Source organism: Sebastes umbrosus, chromosome 19 (genome assembly GCF_015220745.1).
Source record: "Sebastes umbrosus isolate fSebUmb1 chromosome 19, fSebUmb1.pri, whole genome shotgun sequence".
NCBI classification, from domain to species: Eukaryota; Metazoa; Chordata; class Actinopteri; order Perciformes; family Sebastidae; genus Sebastes; species Sebastes umbrosus.
In genome coordinates, this window is record NC_051287.1 from 10,871,625 (window position 1) to 10,893,833 (window position 22,209).

Genomic DNA, 22,209 nt, shown 5'->3' on the forward strand with positions numbered 1-22,209 from the left:
AGAAAGTGATCTAGTTTGCCTGCATTTGTTTGCTTTAGTGTGCAGTTCAAGTGGGTATGGAAACTTACAGATTGCATTTTACTATGTAGAACACTGCCAAGTTGGAAAAACAGGTTCATAAGTTCAAAACACGGTTTATAAAAATGTCTAATAAGCCTGTATATGGATGTGGTCATGCTCACATATGTCAATTCAGTGATTAATTGAAGTGTTTCCATTGTCCATTAGTAAGTCCTCCAGCAATTAACTGACCATTCATTTTCTTTGTCAAATAAGCGATTAATATTCCATTTTCCAACTGTAAATCAACTTGCGAGTATTCTACTAGTGTTTCCACTGTCCACTGGTCTGTCCTCCAGCAAGTCATTGAAAAGTGTCCAACATATCACTTGGTGATGGATCAAGAAGTATTTTCAGTGTCAAAACGAGAGCCATCCAGTGATTGATTCTCCGGTGTGTCCATTATCATCAAGTCGTTCATCATACCAGCGTCGTCTGGTGTGCCACATGGAAATTAACTGAGTGGGATTTCTTTTTGTCAAATAGCACACAATCCAGCAGTAACTTCAATTTAGATTGATTACGTTCCTGCAAGTCATTAGTTGCATTTCCATTGTCCACCATCCAGCAGATAACGGAATGATAAATCCACTATGCCTGTCATCCTTCTATTAAATAGACTCATGTTTTTACTTGTTCATCAGCATGTCACACAGACACTGGTTCACTGCTATTTTCCTGGCTACTAACAAGTAACCTAGTTTATTGATTAATGCTTCAGTAATAATCAGTGTTATCCAGTGAGTAATTGATTAGATCTTCAAACAAGAAGTGGAGGCTGATGAACACCAATTCAGGCAGAATGTAGTTTGATGGTCAACTTTTACCTTTTACTTGATCTTACTAATCTGTTTTTATGTTCATCTATGGAGAAGATCAGTCTAATGTTGTCAGTGTATATGCTGTATTACTGTTTAGCATTTTGATGGTTTTCTTTTTCATGTAAATGATACAAATAGGGCTGCACAATTAATCAAAATCTTATCAAAATCGCAATATGGGCTAGACTGCAATTTTCAAATCGCAATATTTTTTGAAAGGCGAAATGTCAGGACTACTGTCAGGATATAGTGACCGTTTTATAAAAATAATTTAATTTGCTCCATTTTTACCCATTGCAACTTTAGGAAAACAACTTTGTTTGGTACAGATCCCTGCAAAAATCACACCATCACAAATCATATCGCAATTGCAATATCAAACAAAATAATTGCAATTAAATATTTTTTAATAATAGTGCAGTTCGAATGCTGTTGGACTCACGTTTGCCTCTTTTATTCCATCTTTACAGAGCTGCATTGAGATGTCCATAACTTTCTGTGCACAGCTACATGTTTTACAGGTGTGGAAAAAGTAGAATTACTCATATAATTAGAGTCATTACACTTCACAGACATGCCACGGCGTACATGTCTGTCCACAGACGGTGTAGAGTTGCTGTAATATCACACCACCAGATGCAATTAAAACTCCTATAGGGATTATTTGAAGCTTTTAAATAAATGTGTGGCCCTGAGGCATTTAAACCGCAACGTCTAGAGCCGGCATTAGGGGTCTGCTCTCTGAAACATAAACCTAATGTTACTGTTTCCATCCCTGATAGCTGCCACCTCCTAAATGGCTCTTCTGCTGTGTGGCCCCACACAAGTCAGAACACACAGACCGCCCCTGGCGCTATCACACTACACACTGTCAGTTCTCAAATGATGGCCTACGGTCTATTAGAACAAATAACTGGCCATTGCAAAGTACCTGTGCTATGACAGCTACATGGTACATTCTTTAAAAATTTGCATTTCCACTGCAGTAATTCCACAACTAACCACTCTGTTGCTATGAGTTTATGTTTTTAAAGGAAATACGATTATGTTCTTATTCACTGACTCTACTTCCTGTGCTTTCAGCGTCTTTTAACAAAACAAAACTTTCTGCATATGTTTCAGAATAAAAGCTTTCCAAGGAAGGAAAGGGAATTTGCTCCCTGAACTGCTCGAACAGTTTTAATATGAAATCGATGCAGATAATTTGTCTTAACAGCAGCAAATTAACCCTCTTAAAGCTAGAGCGAAGATACTGGTATTATATAAAGCTCGAAAACCTAAAGAATCCATTGTGCACCATATTGACAATAAGGGGGTTTCTGGTCAGAAGTGCTCGCCATCCAATTGCAGAAAAATGCAATTCTCGCAGAAATCTCCTAATGTCAAAAGTTGTTGATATTAATACACAGACACAGACTCAAGTTCTTGGTGTCTTAATGTGATATTTTAAGTTTATATTTTTTATAATTTTTATGAATTTTCGAGTAAAAATGGTTAAATTTAGCACCAAATCTGTGTACCAAATGGTATCAACCCAAAAATTGCTGCAGCATCTTATGAGACATAATAGAGCATGGGAAAGGCCATCACATACTACTATCATAATATTCTAAGCCCTTATACAGTTTATACAGTCATAATTTATCTTAATGAATGAATCAAGTAAGGGATAACGTACAGCGAGCCTGTCATTTTTGTGAAATAAACCCCAACAGGGCGATCACAACAACGACCCACCAGCTGTACATCATCCTGCTTATTACACGTCTACTTATTTAGGAAATCAATCATTTTACACAAAAACGGTCCACCAGAGTGTGACATCAGAACTGTGCCCATAGCAACAGCCTGTTACACCTAACAACGGTCTGTTATATAGAAATAACAGACCGTAGAACGCTGTGATTGACCAATCAGAATCGAGTATTCAACAAAGCCGTGTAATAATTAATGTTTATTTCTGATTTATGAGCAGAACAACTTGACACACAGTGCTCAGCTGCATCTCAAATTAATCTTCAGGTTCCCAGCTTTCACATGACTTACACCACATTTATGTGACTTACAGGGGTGGGTCTCTTAGGGATAACATGGCAAATGGGAAACTTCTTACTAAAATATGATAAAGTTTACCTATGTTGCATTAACGTTTTGAAATAAAGGCAAGGTTTTCTCTACAAGAAACTACAAAGGAACTGTTTACAAAACTTCTAGTGAAACAAAACTAAATTAATTCTACACATTAGCTACACTTCCTTGAACTACCAGTGCTAGGGAAAAAAAAAAAGCAGTCTCTAAAGCTGCTTGTAATTGCTACCTGGAGACAGCTTTGGCTAAAAACATTCTTCTCCCCCATCCATTTGAGGGTTGATTGACGTTAGAGAGCCTTAACTGTTCTCCTGGGACCCTACACACAGCCCCTTTGTGCGGCCATTAGAGCCGTGCAACCATGATGTCATGCCGAGTGACTACAGCGTGGACCATCAAAGACCAGAGCAGCGGAATGGACCTTTATTACTCCCACACAGGAAGGGGCTGAGGTCCACTACGCCCCCCCACCTCTCTTTCTCTCTGAACGTGTTGTGCTTCAGTCTCCTAGCGACCCTCGCCTAAATACGACGTACCCAAAACCGGCGCATGACATCACCACTGCCGCTCATTTATAACTTATTAAGCGCGTGTTCCATTTCTTGTAAAACATTTACACCTTTTTCGCATTAGTGTTTGACTCCAGAAACACTCGAGCTTTATATGTATTTCTAAGGCGTGTTGAGAGACACTGGAGGCCTGTTGTTGGTTTAGGATTCTCAGGAAGGTTTCGGTGGGAGAGCGCGGAAAGCCAGAGGGGTACAGACTGAGGGAAATGGCAGTGATATGATCATAAAGAACCCCTTTTTCTTCAAAAAACAACAGCCAGACAACTCCCGCCATTGTCACTGGAAGTGTAAAATGCATTCCAACCCTGCCTATAATCCCTTCCAGCTGCTTGGCGAGTTGTGGTGTCTGTGATCGAACGATGGTCTGTATCGTCAGTGAGTTCAAGCCCACAGACACGACCACTGATGGGTCTGTTCCTATTAGGCCTGGCTGTGGCCTGGCACCGCCCCCCCCCTACCATGACCACATGTCTCGCCATCTCTCCCCTCAAACAGCGCCAGACAAAAAAGAAAGAGATGACAAACCTAATAACGGCAAAACCACCTAACGAAAGACAAAGTATGCATTTAGCGTTGCAGGCAAAGTGTCAAAATATGTGTGTGTGGCCTTTTTTTAGAACAATGCAAATGCTTTTCTGATCTTCAACACAGCAGATAGCCAGGATGCAAAGAATAGACGTGACAAACATATGCAACCACAGTATGTTAGTGTGTCTGGAGGTTCGGGAAAGAGCTCAAGGGGAAGTACTGTTGTTTGAGATGAAGAATTGGCTGATGATAAAGGAGCGTCTCTTTCTTTACATGTGGTTTTGGCTTTCGGAGGATGTAAGATTCCAGTAAGAATGGGAGTTTTGTTCATTCTTTCTTCTGCCTTCATCATGTTGTCATTTACATCTTTGATGTGGGGGATAGTTAAGGCTCATTGTTTTGGATTTTCACCGGTTTTCATTGGAAATTCCACAGGTTTTAACAAGAACCAGAGTGGTTGAATTAGATCTCCACCTGGATTTTATAATTCCATGCATCTACAGTAAAAGCTGTGTTTCCTGCTAAAAGAAGACACTGATGATTGTAGTTGATGGTAAACTAGGTCTCCGTGCGATGAGAACGGCTTAGAAAGACAATAGTCGTGTTTCAATTGTTAAGCAAATTTTGATCAAACTTTTCAAATGTCGGTAAAAGGCAATGCGAGTTAGGGCTGTTTCCGTCAATTGGTTTGGGGCGAATAAACTAGGTTTCGTCAAAAGTTGGCGCTATAGGCTACGTTTTAAGCATGACTGTAATCCCCCAAATAGAGTAGAAGAAGTGGCGATTGCGAACCGTAAACAAAATAAGTTGCCTAGGTCTTCAGGAATTTATTTCAATTGGGCAAGTGTCAGCTAGTATTGCCCATGTTCCATGTTGTCCGGAGACGAGGATAATATTAACATATATACGGAAAGACGCAGACACCGGAAACAGCTGATCCGTCTAGGGATGTTAATAATTAACCGTTAACCGACATTAAGATTTTTTTACCGATTAATGCTATCGGTTAAACGGATAAAAGAAATATTAAAAAATAGCTAAAAAGCTGAGAACAAAACTCAGAGGAGTGGCTTGTCTCTTAAAAGAGAAAAGCTGGTCCACCTTAACAGCCCACCTAAAGGGAGTCTGAGCCGGTGTTGCAGGATACAGGAACTTGGCTTGGGTCTTGAGGAGTTGTCGCATTTCTTCACCAACAAATAAACTGTTCACACACTGCACTGCTACGTTCACAGCTATAATGGTGGAGACTTTTACTGGGAAAGTGGCTGCACGCAGCATCGTGGCTGCTAACTCTCCCGGACGGGTGAACTGGGGACTCAGTTGTCTGTTTTGCACATACCCTGCAGCTGGCGGTAAATGATGGATGTTTGTGCATCAGCTTATCGTTGCAGCTACAGTAGGTGGATTGTTAGGCACTAAAACCACAGCACCACTGCATGAAATGCACTAATCTTGTCAGTTAAGGGTTAATAATCTCTTAACGAGGGTTGGTTATCGGTTAGAATTTTTTTTTTTAAATGAACATCCCTAGATCAGTCATGTGAGTTAAGTGTTCGTTACATCAGAATTTTTTCAGCAAAGGCGTTTCCATATCCCATTTAGTGCAAGGCAAAAACCAGCGAAAGCGAGCATAAAAAAAGGTGTGTGTGTGTGTGTGTGTGTGTGTGCGGTTAGCATAGGCGGGGGTCTCGTGCTGGCCTCTGGGTGGTTAAGTAGGGAGGAGGCTGAGCTGTGACCCGGTTCCACTCAGCTGCTCATGAAAAACAGCAAGTCAGCCGAGTGTTAAGAGCAAGTGGCACACGCCGTCTGACTCGAATCACGTCTCATCACAAGCGCCGTGCCTCGCGACCACAGGGCCCCGACACCATCTTTAACCTCTGAGCTGCGCTACTCACATCAGACTGGCTGCTCTCCGCCCTCGCCGAGCAGCAGTCAGCAGATTCTACAGTCTCAGTTATGCAAAAATGTTCACGGTTAACGGCTCAAATCCTCGAAACATGAGTACCCTGTCAGATTTAGTGCTGGGCACCATTTGAAATGTTTCAACACACTGGTAGACTGTTGGTGGAATAACCCGAACAATACTTTTTCTGTCTTACTTGGACTAATAAAAACAGTTTTGAGAACAGTTCAGAGTTTTTTATAAACAAACATTTAATAGGTTGTTTATAACACACTATAAAATGTGTGTTTATTAGTGTATTTGTCAAAAACTATAAAGTGGAGGCTGGTGTATAAATAGATAATGAATGATATTATAGGAAAACACAGCTGTAATATAAAATATGTTGTCATAGGAGAAGTTAAAATATTATATATATTAATATTGGACATTAATAAACACATAAAACTGCTTCTATATCTGCTCACAACTACATTATAGTGTGTATATGTATCAAATGTTTGTACTGCTTACTGCTATTTATACTGTACATGCTGAATAGGGTGAATAAAAGTAAAGTGTTCCCGATAAAACAAAGTAATCTATAAACTACTCCATTGAATCAGTTTTTAATATTTTAACACTAGTAGCAAAACAAAAGTGTCTAAAGAAAAAAATTAAGAAATTATTACTAAAATCAGGAAATATTTGATGAAAAAATTGAGCAAAGAGTGGATAGACATTATTAAAATTCTGACCAAGCAATGCCGACTTTCAGTACTTGCAATACTTGCTGCTATAGACATGATTCAGCTGTTACCGAAAAACGATTGTGGTTCATGGTCAATGTGGAATCAGGATAGGGGAGGTTAACTGTTTCTCTTGCCCTCAATCTGATCTTGAAGAGTGAGGGACGCTGCTTTACCACACACTGCCATCTCGAAACGGGTGGGGAGCGTTAAGGAACAGGGTGGGGTTTGTTTCCCCACCCTGACCCTTACCGGTCCATACTATAACCCCTTAAAGAATAAAGGGTTTTGCAGAAAAACCACGTCAAAGGAAGATGTTGTTTCGGTATTGATACTGAAATTGTATCGGAACTAGTATCGGTTTTCGATACCTCGCCCTAATTTCCGGTTCATAGGCTACAATAATCACTCACATATATGTGTCTATATTTGACTTCTCGAAGAATAAAATGTGAACGGAACAAATCGCAAATAAAATGGCGGTGGCAATTTGCATCCATTTACATTTATACCAGCTGTTCCAGCAAGTTCAAAACAACACAGCGCTGTTAAACACTAGAAACCTGACATGACCCATAACACAAATCTAATACATGCTGTAATTACTGTACATACAGTATTCAAAGTGTCACCAGACAGAAACAGCTGTTACCTGCTCTTTATACAGCTGTTAGAAATGGCAGGATTGGCCAAGAGGCAGTAAGGATAAGTACAAAAAAAACTCCCGTTGTAGATTCATTCAAATGAAACAGACTGAGACTATCAACTGCAACGTTTGCTACCTAAACATCCAACCTGCATACAAAGTATGCCGCTCCGGGACAGAAGCAGCAGTGCAGATGAAAGTGTTGGAATTAAGAAGAGTAGAAGAATCAGAAGGAGAGGGCTGGGGAGGGGGAAAGGGAGGCTTTCTAGCAATGAAAGACTGTCCGCTTTCTGAAAGTGCCCCTAATCCACCCTTAACTCCATTACATGTGGGACACTTCGGCGATAAGCCCAACAATAGCGGAGAGAGCCCATCCCAAATAGCATTGCATTGCCGACACATTCAAACACAATTATTCACAAACACAAAAAAGGGCAGCCGCTGCATTTTAGGGGGGGAAACAATTTCAATTTTAGATATGGCTCCAGACGGAAACTGGGCCACTGCAGGCTTTGATGTCTTAATTGTGCGTGTTTTTTTTTTTTTTTTTTAAATACCAAAGAAATTGAGGCTTATTGATGGAACAAAAAAAAAAACGCAGAAGAAAGAGAGGACGAGACAGGAAATGGGAGATGGTGTGAAAGAGACAAGGAATAAGAAAACAAGAGGAAAAGAGGACAGCCAGAGAGAAGACGAATGGAGGGATGGAGAAGAAAGCAAAATATGGCGGGAGAGAGTGACAAATGGGCCTCGGATATAGAAGAAAGAGTGACAGAGCAAAGCGCTGTGGAATCCCAGTTGAATAGGCCTCGATTAACTGTGGCACGGGGTCAAAGCAGGGCCTCTGTCTGCTGGGGCCTGGCTTAGGAAAATTATATGTGTGCAACTGTAAGCGACTGTAATTTGCACTTCTGAGACTGTGAATACAGTTTGTAAGACATTCATTTGTCTGGTTTATAGGGCAGCTGTATTTCTGTGTGAATACACAGCAGAACCTCATGAAATAGTAGAGGCATGAAACTTTCTGGTTTTCTGAATGCAGCTGGTAACTTCTGAGACTTTTTACCTATTTCCTTGTTTATTTAAAGGAACAGTGTGCAACATTTCGGGGGATCTATTAGCAGAATATAATATTCATAATTATGTTTTCATTAGTGTATAATCACCTGAAACTAAGAATCGTGTTTCCATTAGCTTAGAATGAGCCCTACATATCTACATCGGGAGCGGGTCCTCTCCACGGAGTCCGCCATGTTGCGCCGCCATGTTTCTACAGTAGCCCAGAATGGACAAACCAAACACTGGCTCGAGAGAAAGCCTTTTGCATTTTACCACTGTAGTTCTCAAGACACCCTTGTGAAACTGCGTTAACGTAGTACAAGTTGACTTCTGGTTTTACACAGGGTACGAACAGCGTACAGACTCCTGGGTGAAAGTCTGTTGTTTTTTAGACCCACCCATCCTCCCCGACCTCGTCCCTTCACAGCGTTTGTCACTCTTTATACTTTCCGGTTCACGATTACGTTGATTACACACAAATTGTTTTTGTGGGATATATACGAATTACAGTGCATTACTTTTCGTACGTATAGTTACGGAGAACAGCCTGAAACTGAACTCGAGAAACGATTATTGTTAATGGTAATCCTATGTGTTGTTACCATAAGGAACTTGGAAACCCGGAATAAAACCCCTTTGTTGCATGTAAAATTTCCCCAAACTGAACAAGTAAGCCTATATATACATGGACACATACAGCTAACTTCAAACTAACATGTACTTTACAAACTCTCACAGTCTGTCTAACGTGTGATGAATGAGGTCAGATTCATTAACTGCCATAGCCTTGCCACCATGGTTTCAAGTTTGTCCATATATATGCAGCTGTGGTAAATATACATTTCAAAAGTGCGTGCATATCTGTGAGTCTGTCACAGGCCTCACCTGGGGGCTGACGCTGGGGCCGTAGCCCATCCCCGGCGAGTTCATGGAGTGGGGACCCATGGGCGAGCTGATGACGGAGAAGGGTGAGGCCAGGCCGTTCATGGGAGAACTCAGCGTGCTGATGGGAGAGTGCAGAGAGCCGGAGGGCCCCATGGACGTCGGGCTGAGCAGGGACGGGTGCATTCCCCGATGGGACGTGGGCGAGCCCAGAGGAGAGGAGGTCAAATGGCCCGACGAGTCTGGTTAGAAAAAAAATACAAAAAAAATGAGAAATTAGAAAGACATCTTTTTATAATTTTCACAGTTATCATTCCCAATGATAACATTTTTATTTAGACTTTGTCAGCATGATGCGATTTCTTCGTGACTAATTTCAACATAAAACTTTTGAAAAACATGTCGTTCACATACACCTTTCGATTTTTTGAAAAGGGCATTTTCACACTTGAGCTAATGAGTTTTTCCTGTCCAAAGCCGTTGGCACTGAGAATCCAGCACATCTGGTGTGAAGTGTGAAAGCAGTTGTTGAATCTGAGCGTCGTCCAGGAAAATGGACAATTCAGCAAAAGCACTTTTACAGACAATTAAATTTAACAATACCTCTTGTGAAAAACAACAACATGTGAGTCAATGGAGGCTGACTATGATGTGTACAAAGTGGTTCTCTTGTGGTTCTGTCCCTCAGTTACCTCATCACAAGTGCTTCCCTCTGGGATCAATGAGGACAGGATGTATATCTATAATGTATGTGGTTGATGAGTGGAGTAGTGGGCCCCGGAGAGTTAAATATATAATAAGAGCTGAAGGGGAAATGTGCAGCGACATTGAAGTCAAGAGGTAGTGATAAGAATAAGGTCATGTGTAATGTGTAAGATCTCATATGCTCTTTGTGTCTCCCTCTTAGACTCAGTCTACTCTTGACCTTGGTTTAGTGGGCCGTCTTCCCATCAGCTGTCAACGCAGAAGATATGGGACAGGCAGGAGCGCGAGCGCAGACGGAGGGTACTGCGGTATGTCACTGAGAATTTGGCGACAGGGTTGTATGTGCGCCGATAACAACTCCCTCCCTCCCGTTTCGTCTTTCAACACCACCTCTCTTACTTTTCATTTACGGTTGTGTCCGTCTTTCCTTCTATTCTCGTCCTTTCTCTGTCCCTCAGCTATCTGCCCATCATAGAGGAGAGATCCCTCCTTTTTCTATTTCATTTCTAATAGAATTTTTCCCCATGAGTGTCTAATGGAGAACGTTACTTAACTTGACTTGTGAACAATGCAAATTATATTTCAGCTTTACGAGTGTTAAATTATAGTGTTATATTCACTTCAATTGTTTTTAAAGATGCAACCATTTTGATTATTGATTAAGTCATTATCAAGCAAAATGACATTTGATGGTTTTAGCTTCTCTGACAGTTTGCTGCTCTTCCTCATCTTACATGATAGTAAATTGAATATCTTTGGGTTTTAGACTGTTGGTTGGACAAAACAAGACAACTGAAGACGTCATTCTGGACTGACATTAATTGATTCAAATAAAAAGAAAAATAACCGGCTGATTAATAATCAATGAAAATGATGGTTAGTTACAGCCCTAATTATATTTCCTTTGGAAGCTAACTTGTGTTGGACGATATGGGAAGTCAGATATTTATGAACAGAATCAGTACGCAGGACTGTGCACCAATTGGATGAAGTGATCTTAAAGCTAGGGTCGGTGAAAGCAAGACTATGCTAGATTAGGTAGGCCGTTCAATCATTTCATTTGGGCCGAATTAAATGATTGGACGGGCTAATTACAGTCCTGCGACAGCCAGTGATACCTAATTTTACTCTTTTTTGTCAGAGCATTTGATTTATTGATTGCTGTCGGGATGTAATGAGAATTTTTACTAATATAACAAAAGATGTTTCTAAAATCTTTACTAACCCTACATTTATTTTTTCAGGCATTTAACAGACATTCCCACTGGATTATTGTTTTTTATTCCATCCTTTTCTCAATCAAACTTCCAGAAATGTATAGTATAACATAAACATTATATATACACCATGCTAAATCTATTTATCCAACTCGCCCAACCCTAGAGTTGACATAAGACAGCTTAGGTTCACCTCTGATGAGTTCTTACACCCTGTCCTACAACTTTGCTCTCTCTGCAGTGGGGACATGGACTACTTATGTAATAAGTGTGGCTTGTCTATCACAATCCCACGTTTCATAAGTGACCAGGTTCCTCTGTTTCCGCGCAGTGGAACAAAACTGATGGATGGCTCAATTAATCGACGGCAAGAGTAACGACTCAAACTCACAGCTCTTTTCCGGGACTACTTTGTCTCCGTCCCAGCTGACTTTACAGGATTTCTATGCGTGTGTTCTTTCTGCTGTAAAATGTGAATGCAAGACAAAAGAGGGGAATCTTTGCATCTTTGTCCCCTGCATCAGCAATCCTCAGAGCAGCGACCTAGCTGGCAGCTCAGCCAAGCCAAACACTTCCTGCACATCCTGCTTGCCTCACAAGCACTTCCTGTAAGCACATACACACACACACATATACACACATGGGCCCCATCCTTTTGAAAACAAACACACATCCTTCTTAATAAAGGACTAACAACAGCTCTGCACCGAGCTGTATTAGTTCAGTGTTTAATCCTCTGACTGATACCCCTCGAGCTTCTATCCCTCTGATTACATTTTTTTCCCCCTGAAAATGCGCCCACACACATAATTCCTGAAAAATAAAATAAATAAATAAAAAGCTCTCCCTGAGCCAGCAATTCCCATAACCCTTCGCCAATTGGGCTTTAATTCAGGCAGATAAAGAGAGTAGTATTAGGGCTGCCAATCTGCCATTGTAGGTCTCAGCAGGGGGGAGCTCAGCTGACAAGAGTCCCAGCAAGGCCCCACCTCGAGGGGGATGACAGAGACGGGTTGGGGGGGCGAGGGTAGATCAGACTTTTTTTTTACTAGAGAAGAAGAACAACCGGAGCAGAAAATTAACTGAAAGATCTGCCAACATCTTCTTTGATGTTCTTTTTCCAGGTGAACATGAAGCAAACTATGCAGCTATGTGGTCATATTGTGTGTGAACGGTCTTATTTGGGAAAAGCCCCCGGAACATTATAGATATCTCACAGTGTGTCTGTGTGTGTGTGTGTGTGTGTGTGTGTGTGTGTGTGTGTGTGTGTGTGTGTTTATTCTTGTTGGGAGTTGGGTTGCCAGTGTAGGATTACAGAAGGATGAAAAGGACTCTGTCCTAATCCTCCCCAGAGAGGAGGAGAGGAGAGGAGAAGAGAGGAGAGGACACAAGAACAGAGGAGAGAAGAGGAGAGGAGAGGAGAGGAGAGGAGAGGAGAGGACACAAGAACAGAGGAGAGGAGAGGAGAGGAGAGGAGGAGATCGGAAGGGAGAAAAGGACACCATGAGAGGAATGGGAGGAACTGAAAAGATGTACACTGAATTGAGAGGAGAGAAACGGGGGGAAACAAGGAGAGGAGAGAAGAGAGGAACTGAAAATATATACATGAAGAAGAGGGGAAAGGCAACAAGGAGAGGAGAGAGGAGAGCAGAAAAGAAGAAACAAGGAGAGAAGGGATAGGAAGAGAGGAAAGAACACAAATGAGGTGGGGAAACAAGGAGAGGAGGAGAGAAGAGATGGGAAGAGAGGAGAGGACACAAATGAGGAGGGGAAACAAGGAGAGGAGGAGAGAAGAGATGGGAAGAGAGGAGAGGACACAAATGAGGAGGGGAAACAAGGAGAGGAGCAGAGAGGAAGTAACAAGGAGAAGAGAGGGGAGGGAACGAGGAAAAGAAGAGAGGAGAGCAGATAATAAGAATCAAGGAGAGGAGGAGAGATGGGAAGAGAGAAGAGGATGAGGATGGAGAAGAGAAGAAAGGGAAAAGAGAGGAGAGAAGGGGAAACAAGGAGGGGAGAAGAGAGGAGAGCAGAAAAGAAGAAACAAGGAGAGGAGAGAAAATGAACAGTATAAAACAGGACTGGAAAGTTAAGGAAAAGACAAGCAGGACAATGTAAGACACACATGAAGGAAAGGAGAAGGGAGGGACTACTGTTTTTTCCCATACAGTATAACTGCCACACTCACACTCCTGCATGTATTTCTACATATACCCCTTTCATCCCAACCTGTTGAACTGGAAAGTGTAGCAGTCTTGAGAAAACACAGTAAGCTCCAGCGCCCGTTTGGCACTATCTGCCAAAAGCATAAAATAAACATGCCCGCAAGATTAGATAAGAGTGTGTAAAAAGCCAACCACTGAGCCAGGGCAGGGCAGGGCGGGAGAGGGGAATAAAACATGATTGAAGCATTCAAGACACAAGTGGCAGTCGTCCACAAGAAGGTTGACTCGTGTTTAGATAGGGGGGGGTTGAGCGTTGTTGTTTGCGGCCTCTGCCTGTCAATTGGCCCGGATCGCTGGGCACACAAGAGCACAACTGACAGCTACAAATAAGCAAATTAGGGCCCATCTTGCAGGCAGGCGCAGACACAGCTCACCACTTATCACTTCTGTACTCCATACAGGCATCTCCTATTTCTAAACAATGCTCCCCTCCCTCGCGCTCGCCTTTCTCGCTCTTTTGTTCCGCCGTTGGGTGTGATTACACAGAGGAAATTTGCCAATTTGTGTTCCGGCTGTTGCTGGCTCGTGCGTTTCGAATATGATAAATGGATGATTGAAATGAGGATGGATGATGAGATGAAAGGGAGACGGCGCTCAAAAGAAAAATGACAGTGTATATGGCGTTCGTTCAAACGCTTGAAACAACCTTTGTTTACGCTTTTCTGATGGGGGGGAAATCTGTCGCGGTTGTGATTAATGGCCGTCCTTTTCCAGGAGAATGACACCATCTGTCTTTTGGCTCAGCAGCTAAGGTGGAAATACCTATAATAAGTTGTTCATGTTTGTTCAGAATGAAATCGAAAGGGGATTTTGGAGGCGTCATGATTGCCACGGGAAGATGGGGTTGGATGCAAGTTTGATCTAGGCTGTACAATTTGAGACAAAATAAAAGGCTTAAAACCACTTCAAGCTAACTTTAAAAGAACTTTTTTTGCCACCACAAAAAACTGGTGCGAACGGTTGGGCATGCAAAGCACCTGACTTGCATGCTGGAGGCTACAGTTCATGTGCAGTCACCCTCTAACCGTCAACACTGGTTGCTTTTAAGGTGATCATGCTCTAACTTTAACCGAGAAGTTTGAGTTGCCTAAACTTAACCACACCTTAACCACAGATGAATCATTTTTGGAACAGTCATATGAGTCATTTTAGGAGGCACAAACAATCTATTTTGCCAGTTAGGTATAAGGCCTTGCTGAATGAAAAGCTAGAGGAGTGGAAGAGGAGGATGTTCTACTGATACACTAATTGTAGGCAGGGGAGAGACCCCTTCAAGGAGCCTCAACACACAGCCGTCAACAGCTCATACACACATGCAACCTGTGATGAGGGGTTAACAACCCAAACAGAATAGAAACCACTGCCTTAACACAGCTTTTATGAAGACTAGAAATGACTCAGTTGGCTGCAGAGCTAATACCAATGGTTGCATTCTCTAACCAGCCCATGAGCTTGTGTTGCCTCTGCCAACAGGAAAGGATGATGCATTATAGATAGAAAGTCCACCCCGACACCCCCCACGATAGTCTGAGCAGATCAAACCTCTGAGTCTGTCTTTTCTTTCCTCACAAGTGGCTCCTGTAGCTTCATACTATGTCTTCCCCATCGATGTCTCTTTCACTTTACTTCTGGACGGCGGTCTGTTGTGTCTTCCCTTTTTTTTAAAAACACATTTACAGTCACAAGCGTGTGCCTATGCACAAGCAGACAGATGCCCATTTTTCACTCCGCAGCTAACCCTCCTCCTCTATTATTCATCCACTGATGCCACGGGGGAGATTTAGTGGAACACGAGGACGTGGGATGCAGCGAAAACAGAAAGGGAGAGCTCATAAATCTCAGTAAATCACATACTTTACGTTCAGTTGCCTTTTTGACTTTAAATCTCTTCAATCGCGATCAGTGGAATTGACTGTCAATAGTTACACATCATAATGCTTAGAGTTGAGATGCCAGTTTTAGGTTAATACCCCTATAGCTTCTGTGCAATCCCGCCTTCTCTTGAGACTTTTTTAGAGCTTTCAATGCAGCACAAACACACAAATGTGCACAAACAAACGAAAAATTATTCACACTGGCTCCATGCAGATCCCTGAGCACACAATGGGTTTTCTATACCACCCTGCTGGCAGTGGGTCAGCCGAGCGATGATGCCATTGGCGACACAGCAGCCAGGAAAAAAGCGATCATTTCATGGATTGACTTTGGCGTAAATGAAGCAGTCATGAGTCACTTGCACCTTCACCGCAGCGCAAAAGCAAACTTCAGTTCCTCATACAGAGAGAGAGAAATCTGGATGAAGCTGCGACCTGTCAACAATGAGGCAGCCCCGGTTCTTATTTTTTTTCTTCATCTGTTGATTTGCGGCGACAAGCAGATCTTTTTTTTTTTTTTTACCATTCACAGGGACGTTTTAGGAGAGGCAGGTGAGTCAGTTTTTGAAGCACGCCCAGCGCCAGAGCACAGTCAGGATGAAACGCTAGTCATTAGCATTTCTCAGGATGTGTTCAGAGGAAGAGGAGAGAAGAAGGGGGAAAAAAATTCAACATAAAAACCCAAGAGATCCAGTCGGTTGCGTAAAATCCCAGAGCCCAAAATAACACAGTAGTCGGGATAACAGCTTCATTTTTAGAGTTTTTACCGCTGATGTCTATATCACCATGACGACAGCAGGCTGATGTTTTACTCAATCGTCCATGAATGTCTCTGTATACGCGCTTCTATGTGTGATTCAACAATTAAATCATTACTCATCAGCCTTTTGTTTTCAGCATCACACTTTCTATCTGTGATCTTAATTAAATACCAATGTCAACATGTGTGTGTGTGTGTATGTTTGCATGTGGGCTCATTAATCAGGGAATGTCTCATACTGTTTTGCCACTATATAAACAGACTAATCTGGTCCATTCAAAGAGTAAACATCTATAATATGATGTGTTTATTCTGTGGATAGGAGAGAGGTAGTGGGAGTGTGTGTGTGTGTGAGAGTTGGTGTAACTGGCTGATGACATGTGATCAAGGTGATGTAAAACATGAAGGAGCACTGGCTAAGGTTACTTTTGCACTGCACCTTTTTTAAAACAAATCAATTTGCAATGATATAAAACAGAGAAAAGCAGCAAATATTTGCATTTTAAAGGGGATGTATGCCCATTTTGGGGTTCATACTGTACTTGCATTTTGGGTTTCTACGAGAAAATGTTTACATGCTTTAATGTTCAAAAGCACATTATTTTTCTCATACTGTCTGTCTGCATATACCTGTATTCACCCTCCGTCTGAAACGCTCCGTTTTAGCGCCCTGTTTCTTTAAGACACCCTCCCTCCCGAAAAAATCTCCTCTGATTGGCTTGTGAGAAAAATATGGTGTACCGTTCTACATCCTCAATACAGTAAACAAAGCTTGAGGAAGGTGCAACAAGCCATGCAGTGATGAGGGCGTTTATGTTAACAGCGGCTCCCGTGAAGACGAGATATGATCAGACAGAGCAGCTGCACCTTTGTGACGGCTCAAAGTATCCAACTGTCTGCTGGCATCCACAAACCAACTAAAAGAGAAAGCAAAAGAGAAAAGGCCCTAATGTGGGATAAGTGGCAGAAAAGACCCAAAACAGGCCACCCATAATTTCACAGTAGGTGGGCCGCTAACAACCATCATTTGATAGTGTTGATATAACCCGATTCTTTTTGCCTGTGAAACAACTGCCCTCATTAAAGACTTAATTCTTTCCCTCCCGCCTCCCTTTTACTCATTTCTGTCTCTAGCAGGCTCCCTTTATTTCCCTCCCATTTCAATTCATCGGCCTGATAGCGTGTGGATGAAAGTGCAAGCTCCTGGGGCACGCCGGTGCCCTTGGTGACTCTTAAGTGTCTGAAGAGGCCATGGAGCCGCGGCTGGCTGTGGCCAGGTGCCAGCTAAGCCACAGATTACTGGCGCTACTGCTGGCTGTGCCCCGACTGCCAACACTCTGATCTGCTGATATGGCCTAATTGTTCTCTTTAGCTCGGAGGTGATATAGCATCTCTCCCTGGGAGCTCAGAGCCAGCTGAGCTGCGCTGAGCAAATGCTGCTGGGAGCAGAAGCCTCGAAATACAGTATAAAAAAATCGGACATGCTGTTTGTCATGTTCTAGACTAACTTATACACAAGACTGACCTAAAGGAATAAAGTGCTCCAGGGATGACGTATTTTTGTAGGCCAACCAGGGTGATCACCCTGGGTTCCCTCAACAAAAAGCCGATGGGATTTTTCCATTGGGTTTTGGATTATTGCAGAAAATAAGCTCTGTGGCAAACACACGTTTATGATACTTACACGTTTTGTTCAGCAAGATAATCTCCACAAATGAACACCAGTTTTATCATTTTTTAAGTGTAAATGCAATCGCCTGAAGTAAAAAGCTAACGTTAGGCTATAAACGAAGTACACCACCGTCGCATGAGCGCGAGTATACACAACGAGGCTGTAAAGGCGGACGAGTCGGCGTGATGACGTTCAGTAGTCTCATTTAACCACTTGTTAGCAAGCGCCTTTTTGACGACACATAAAAGCTTCAAAATTCAAGGGTGGGATATTTGCTGACATTTTTTATATTGTACAACAAAATGTTAAAATGTCTTAAGATTGTGTTAACTGCAGACTATATGTATTTCAGGCATTTAACTAAAAACCCATTCAAAAAGCCCATTGATTTCCAGAGGAGGGAACCGGAAGTGCTAAAATGCAACTCATTTCCAGGTTTTAAGAGTCATTCCTGTCGCACTCTATGTGAAGCAAAGCCAAAGGCAGTTTGGTTAAGCAACTATTTTAAGTCATCCACTTTCTTTATCATCATAATTGCAGCCTGTAAACTTGTTTACAATGTTTACGGAGGTAATAAATCAAGTGAGTTTAAGTTTAAGGCACCTCTGCATTGGCTTCACTTTTCAGATCCAGAGGTTGGCATCTGGACGAAAGTATTGTATTTAACAATGTTGATTGCAGAACTAGGAGAGGTGCAACATACTGGCCATTCAGATGGGAAGTAGGGGGGTTGATTACCTCAATGTCAGCTGGATAGACTATTGGCAAAATGCTTTCAAACTCTAACCCTAAATGGCCTCAGAGCATAGTGGTGGTCTCCACCAAGACTATCTCCAAGTCTGCTTTATTTGCACCACAAATGTGCACCTTTTCCATCACTACATCAAATTGCTACATCTGATATCGTCAAGAGAGCAACAAGTGGAGAGACAGACACAAAGAGAGTGAAAAGACTACTGAGAAGGAGATGTGATAAACAGATGAAGGACAGCCGGCGTGGTGAATGCATCACGCTGGCCGTCCTTTGCTCGGCAGCTTACATCAGGAGCAGCGACTGACAATGGCGGTTGATCAAAGACGTGGCATGGAGCGATAATTACCACCGCGGCCTGTGGGTTTTCAGGGGAGGAAGATTACATTTGCAACTGAAGCTCTTCGGGTCTTATTGAGGACTCGTTGCCTTTTCAGAAACATGGAGGCTTCGCAAGTAGCAAGGGGACAGTACGTTAACAAACTCCAAGATGTTAAAGAACAACAGGCTTTTTGAATGAAGTAAAGATTGATTTTTGATGCCTATCCCTTTGGAACCCCTGCCATTAAATAAATGTTTTTTTTTTTTTTCTACATTATAGATTAAGCTAAAAAAAAAAATGTTATTAGTGCTGTTAAGGCCCTCTCAGCTGTCATATCTGAGGCTGCTGTATGAATCCCAGTAACCGGGGAAATGCAAGGCAGCCAGGAAGCTATGATTCATCGAGCTTCTTCTTTTGTTGCACCCACAGATGAAAATCACAACACCGGCCTTTATCTGGCTCGCTCACTGCCAAAGCACACTTGAAGGCTCATGGCCGAGCATATACATATACACACACAAACACAGGGAGATAAAAACGTGGCTGCAAAACACAAGATTGAGTGTAATTTAACAACAGCAGCTATGAGGAATCTGAAACTGAATTTGGTTATTTTCACATTTTTGTCAGTTATGCTATCGTACGTTTGACAACATTAAACCAGGCACCTTGATGCATTACCTCTCTCCAGCAAGTGTCAAGATCTGCTAGATTACCTGTCTGTACTGAAATGAAAGGAAATAAATGCCTTTTTATTTTCAAAGGCAGGGAAAGTCACATTCAAAAACACTAAGCGTGCTTTGGAAAATGTAATCTGCTAAGGTTTAAAGATTTTGAAAAAATATCCAATTATGATTATTTTGACTGATATTGCAACTGCGATATGATTTGCGAAATTAGAGGGAATGATAATCTTTACATCATTATTCTCATTTTCTTTGCAAAACATTAAAATGATTATGGTGTGATTTTTGTAGGGATCAGTACCAAACAAAGATGGTTTCTTAAGTCTGTAGAATATAATGTGTAGGCCAGGACATCTCGACAGCACCACAATATTTAAGTTAAAATGGTATTTTGACACCTATTTTGCCTTTAACAAATATTGCGATTTGAAAATTCCAGTAGGCCATATTGTGATGTCGATAAAATTTTGATTAATTGTGCAGTCCCAACTATCTGCCGTGGTGTGAATTGGGCAACCACTCGAACCAAACTTAGCAGTAAGGTCAGTTTTTGTAGAAATAATAAAACAAGTTTCCAAGTTAACAGATTTGCCTACTTGTGTTGATTCTAAGTCCTTAAGGGTTGAATTTTTTTTTTTTTCTAAATTTGAGTTTATTCTAGGGTTCACTACCTTGCACTCTTTTCTCATCATGCCTGCTCGAGGCAATTTATCAAATTACTAATTTATGGATCTCTGACTAACCTAAATTTACTCCTATCTAAAATTTCAACAAATTGTGTAAAAAAGGTTTAAACAACCAATGACATCCAACCAATCAATCAATCAGCTCCCAGTCCAGACCAGAAGTCCAGAATCATTAACTGGTCACACTGCACATTTCCTATTTAAAAAAAAAATAAAAATAAAAATAAAAAGAATATGGTTAGGTGAGCCCAAGTGACTAATAGGGACAGCACTTTCTGAAATTGGTCCAGTATTGAGGGAGAACGCTGTAGACGGCAGCCGCTCACAGGCTGCAATATGGTGCTATTGGGGCAAGCTGGCTCCGTCATTTACGTCTACTGAGAGGGCTTATTTTTGCCATGACAGGCTCTGATTGCTATTAAAAGTGTCTGACAACATTATGGAAAGAATCTCGCTGAAGAAGAAGTTCTCGTTCACTCGTTCTGAAATCTGGCGAGGTAACGTGTTGCCGGTAGAGTAGTGGAATAAATCCATGGTGGAAACATGAGTGCCAGCCGGGCACAGTTTGTCGTGTTGTGTCAAAAGATGTTCAATGTCATGGCTGAATATAAAGATGATTTCAGCAATGTGGATGAGGTCTTTGAATTTGATGATGTTATTTATTTGAGCCAGACTATACGGATATTCAGATTTCACAACAAGATTTCTCCTTGAGCGGGACACAATAACGAACAGATCGAATCAGGCAAAAGGTAAAGAAACATGTTTTTTATTTCTCTAAAGGGTCCTTTCCATAATGTTGTCAGACATTTATAATAACAATCTGAGGCTATTATCCCTCAACACCGGACCAATTTAAAAACATGTTGTCCCCATTAGTTACTTAGACACAAAAACATGGGAGAATAGGGTCAAGGTACTCTTTAAACCGAAAAGGTTCTGAATGAAACGTTTCCTTACATGTTAATGAGGAAGAAGGAAAAACTGCCACTGAGGTGGAAGAGAAATTAATCTACAAGGTCCGTCCGCTTGCTTTCTAAGTGTCTTGCTATGACTCAGTAGTCATGAAGCCATCAGTCTGTGGAGACTAATTATGCCAATTACTAAGGAGGAAAAACAAACTGTCCGTTCCCTCCGGTGACATCAGAATGAGGAATTTGCCACTTGACAATTTGTTCAGAGGCAGCAGGTGATGGATGATTTCCATTTGTATTGAGGAAGCACTGAAACACATCAAAACTTGAGTACTGTGTGTGTGTGTGTGTGTGTGTGAGTGCGTTTGATCCTGTGCAACACCTGGATTGCCCACAGCTGGGTTTGGAGAGGCAGTATCACGGCCCATAAAAACAGTTACTGTTCTCCTACACAAAGCTGGACATGTTTACATGTGAATTAGATCATATTCAGTTAGTGTTGGCTAAGACAAAAGAAGCTGTTTCACATATACGTTTTTGGACACAGAAACAATATCACAGCTTTTTTTTCAGCGGAATGCTTGAATTTATTGACTACATTACAAGCCTTTGAAACCACTTTCTTTCATTTTTTCCCCCTCTTATTATCATTCTACTTTTGACGTACCGGTCTGTTTGTAATGAAATCCAAATGGAGAAGGCTCTGGCTCCTGGCCCTGAGCTGGAACTGCCCCCCATCCCTGTCTCGTTCTCCCTCTGGGGAACAAGCCTGAGATAAAGGAAGAGGGGAGGATGGGATGGATGGATCAATAGATGGACACATAGAAAGAGAGATTCATAGATAGATAAGAACGATTCAAACGAGGAGCAGGAGGGAAGAGAAAGCGCGAGAGAGTCTCAGAGAAAGCTGGAGCCCCTGGGGGCCAGTCGGAGGGGATGAGATGGGAAACTATGTGTGTACGTGCTGCAGGAAGAGGCCTTGCAAGCCGGGAACACACGCGCCTCAAAAAGAGGGGGGGGTTGTATGTCCTGGCGAGTGTGTGTATGTGTGTGTTCTGTGTGCGATTGTCACTGGAGCAGTGTACTTTGGATCGGTGCTTCGACTCATAGCAAACA

General features: G+C 41.9%; 1 protein-coding gene across 7 annotated transcripts in view; it reads right to left on the minus strand.

Moving 5' to 3' along the window:
* rxraa (retinoid X receptor, alpha a) overlaps nt 1–22,209 on the minus strand; it is a 168,585-nt gene that overhangs the window by 33,291 nt on the left and 113,085 nt on the right. For 5 of the 7 annotated variants that reach the window (XM_037752974.1, XM_037752972.1, XM_037752973.1 and 2 more), the window contains exons 3-4: nt 21,761–21,862; nt 9,288–9,526 (exon numbers count right to left, since the gene is read on the minus strand). In XM_037752974.1, coding sequence (XP_037608902.1) covers nt 9,288–9,526; nt 21,761–21,862 — 341 coding nt within the window. The remainder of the gene's footprint in view (nt 1–9,287; nt 9,527–21,760; nt 21,863–22,209) is intronic. The other 2 variants (XM_037752976.1, XM_037752975.1) reach the window with 1 other exon arrangement.